Raw genomic sequence first — 2,054 nt, 5'->3', positions numbered from 1 at the left:
CTCCAATACTCATTTGTGAGCAAGGTGTCAAGTGGGTACCTATAGAGAGAAACATAGTACATGAAAAGCCAATACTTTGGTATGCTTTCCTTGGGGATGAAGTAACCGGAGAAGAGAAAGAATGCCCCGAGAACCGTGCAGATGAGAGAATTCCCCGATATGAAATCGGGCGAAACCGCGCTTAGGAAGAGGACTAGAGAACTAGCCATCAAGACAATGAGCCAAACAACAAAAGTAAAGAATGCAAAAGCATAAAAGGAGGGATTTAGTCCTACAATCCAATAAACAGGAACAGCAAAGAGAATAGCCACAGCAAACAAGAAGGGCAAGAAAACAATGGTGTTGGCAATCATGTAGGAAGAGATTCGATAGGCTCCTCTTGAGGCTTCCTTCATAAGAACTCTTCTCTCTTGGAGATATATTGGAAGTGCCTCAACTGTTGAGGAGAGAAGAAAGCTGAGACTAAATGCGAAAAGGCCCAATCTTTCAGATATTCCTCCTTCATCTTTTCTCAATTTTGTGTACACACTTCCCAACCCAAATCCCCCAACAAGGGCCTGCATTGTTCTAGCAAGAAACAGCTGTTTTGTCCTGTAAATGATCTTCCAAAATCTGGAGCAAAGATACATGATCTCGAAAAAGTTCGAGAAGCAAGAACCACCCATCTTTTGTTTCCCGTTTTGTTGTTGAACATCACCAAGGTTTTCTTGGTCTGCCCACAAGGGGTGTGAGAATGGCTCACCAAGTAATTCAACATCAGAATTGTATGCTTTGGAATGTGAATGATCTTCTAGTGTTCGGATTATTTCCATGGCGAACTCTAGCGCGTTTAGTTGTATCGGAATCTGCATTCCAAGTTTGGTTATGGTGTCCTCAAGAGATTCAAGGTTACCATTATGAACAACCGAGCCTCTAGAGAGGATTAAGAAGTTTGAGACATATTGAATGATTCTATAGCTTGGTTGGTGGATCGAAAGAATGATAGTTCTTTGCTTTGTTCTAGCCACCACTGATAGAAGCTCAATAACTTGAAGAGCTGAAGTGCTATCTAGGCCTGAAGTAGGCTCATCAAGGAGCAAAATCGGCGGATCCTGAATCATTTCCATGCCGATTGAAACCCTCTTTCGCTCTCCACCCGATATGCCTCTGTTCTCTTCGTCTCCAACAAAAGAGTCAGCCACATTCAGAAGGCCAAGCTCCATCATCAGCCTCTCAACTCTTGCTTCTCTCTCTTTGGTGCTCATTCCTCTAAGCCTAAACTTGGCACTGAACATAAATGTTTCTTTCACTGTCAGCAGAGGCAGAAGATTATCTTCTTGCGCGACAAATCCACAAATCTTCCTCAATTGGGCAGGATCACTTACAAAATGATCATTGATTGAGATGGTCTTGGGATCAAAGTGCTTATCTTGGATTACTCTTCCTGAGATCACGCCGAGGAGAGTGGATTTCCCGGTGCCGCTAGGGCCAACAACAGCGAGAATTTCGGAGCTCTTGGCGGTGAAAGAGACGGATTTGAGTATGCAAATGGGCTTAGGCTTGTGGAGGAAGGGAAAAAAGGAAAAGGGTATTGAGATGTTTGGATGATTAGTATAGGAGAGATTTGTGACAGTGAGTTTGTAAGTGGTTTTGGTGAGATGGGAAGGTGGAGAGTAGTAGAAAGAGGAAGGACTTGTGGTGGATTCTTCATGGGAATCTGAGGTTGAGAAGAATATGGCAGAATCATCTTCATTGCTTTGTTGCTGCTGCTGAAAACAAACCGCCATTTTTGCGGTTTTCGGAGTCTGGTCTTGTGGTTTTGGACACAATGTTTAGGAAAAGAAGGTGATTATGGAGAAGGGTTTGAAGCAGCTTGGAAAAATGCACATGTTTAGAATTGGAGGTTAGACCAGACCAAGAAGATTGTAAAAGGAGGTTTCTTTATTTTTTAGTGCTTGCTTGTTAATCAAGTTGGTGATTTTTTGATTTGGTTGGCAGTGTTTGGTTATCTGTTTTTAATTTTTCGATATTTCATCTGTGTATTCACCACTTATGAATGCTTGATATAAGAGGTT

The 2,054-nt window shown here is 42.3% G+C and overlaps 1 protein-coding gene across 1 annotated transcript; it reads right to left on the bottom strand.

The window, feature by feature from the left end:
• Positions 1–5: 5 nt before the first annotated feature.
• Positions 6–1,766, bottom strand: LOC112095274 (ABC transporter G family member 23-like; the record flags this gene model as incomplete). The annotated part of the gene is made up of 1 exon (XM_024176958.1): positions 6–1,766. A coding segment is annotated over exon 1 (1,761 nt), but the record flags the coding sequence as incomplete, so codon positions are not given.
• Between the last annotated feature and the right edge of the window lie 288 nt (positions 1,767–2,054).

Source organism: Morus notabilis, unplaced genomic scaffold (assembly GCF_000414095.1).
Source record: "Morus notabilis unplaced genomic scaffold, ASM41409v2 C11451469, whole genome shotgun sequence".
Classification (NCBI taxonomy): Eukaryota; Viridiplantae; Streptophyta; class Magnoliopsida; order Rosales; family Moraceae; genus Morus; species Morus notabilis.
Note: the sequence above shows the minus strand (reverse complement) of the source record. Positions and strands in the feature narration are given on the sequence as shown.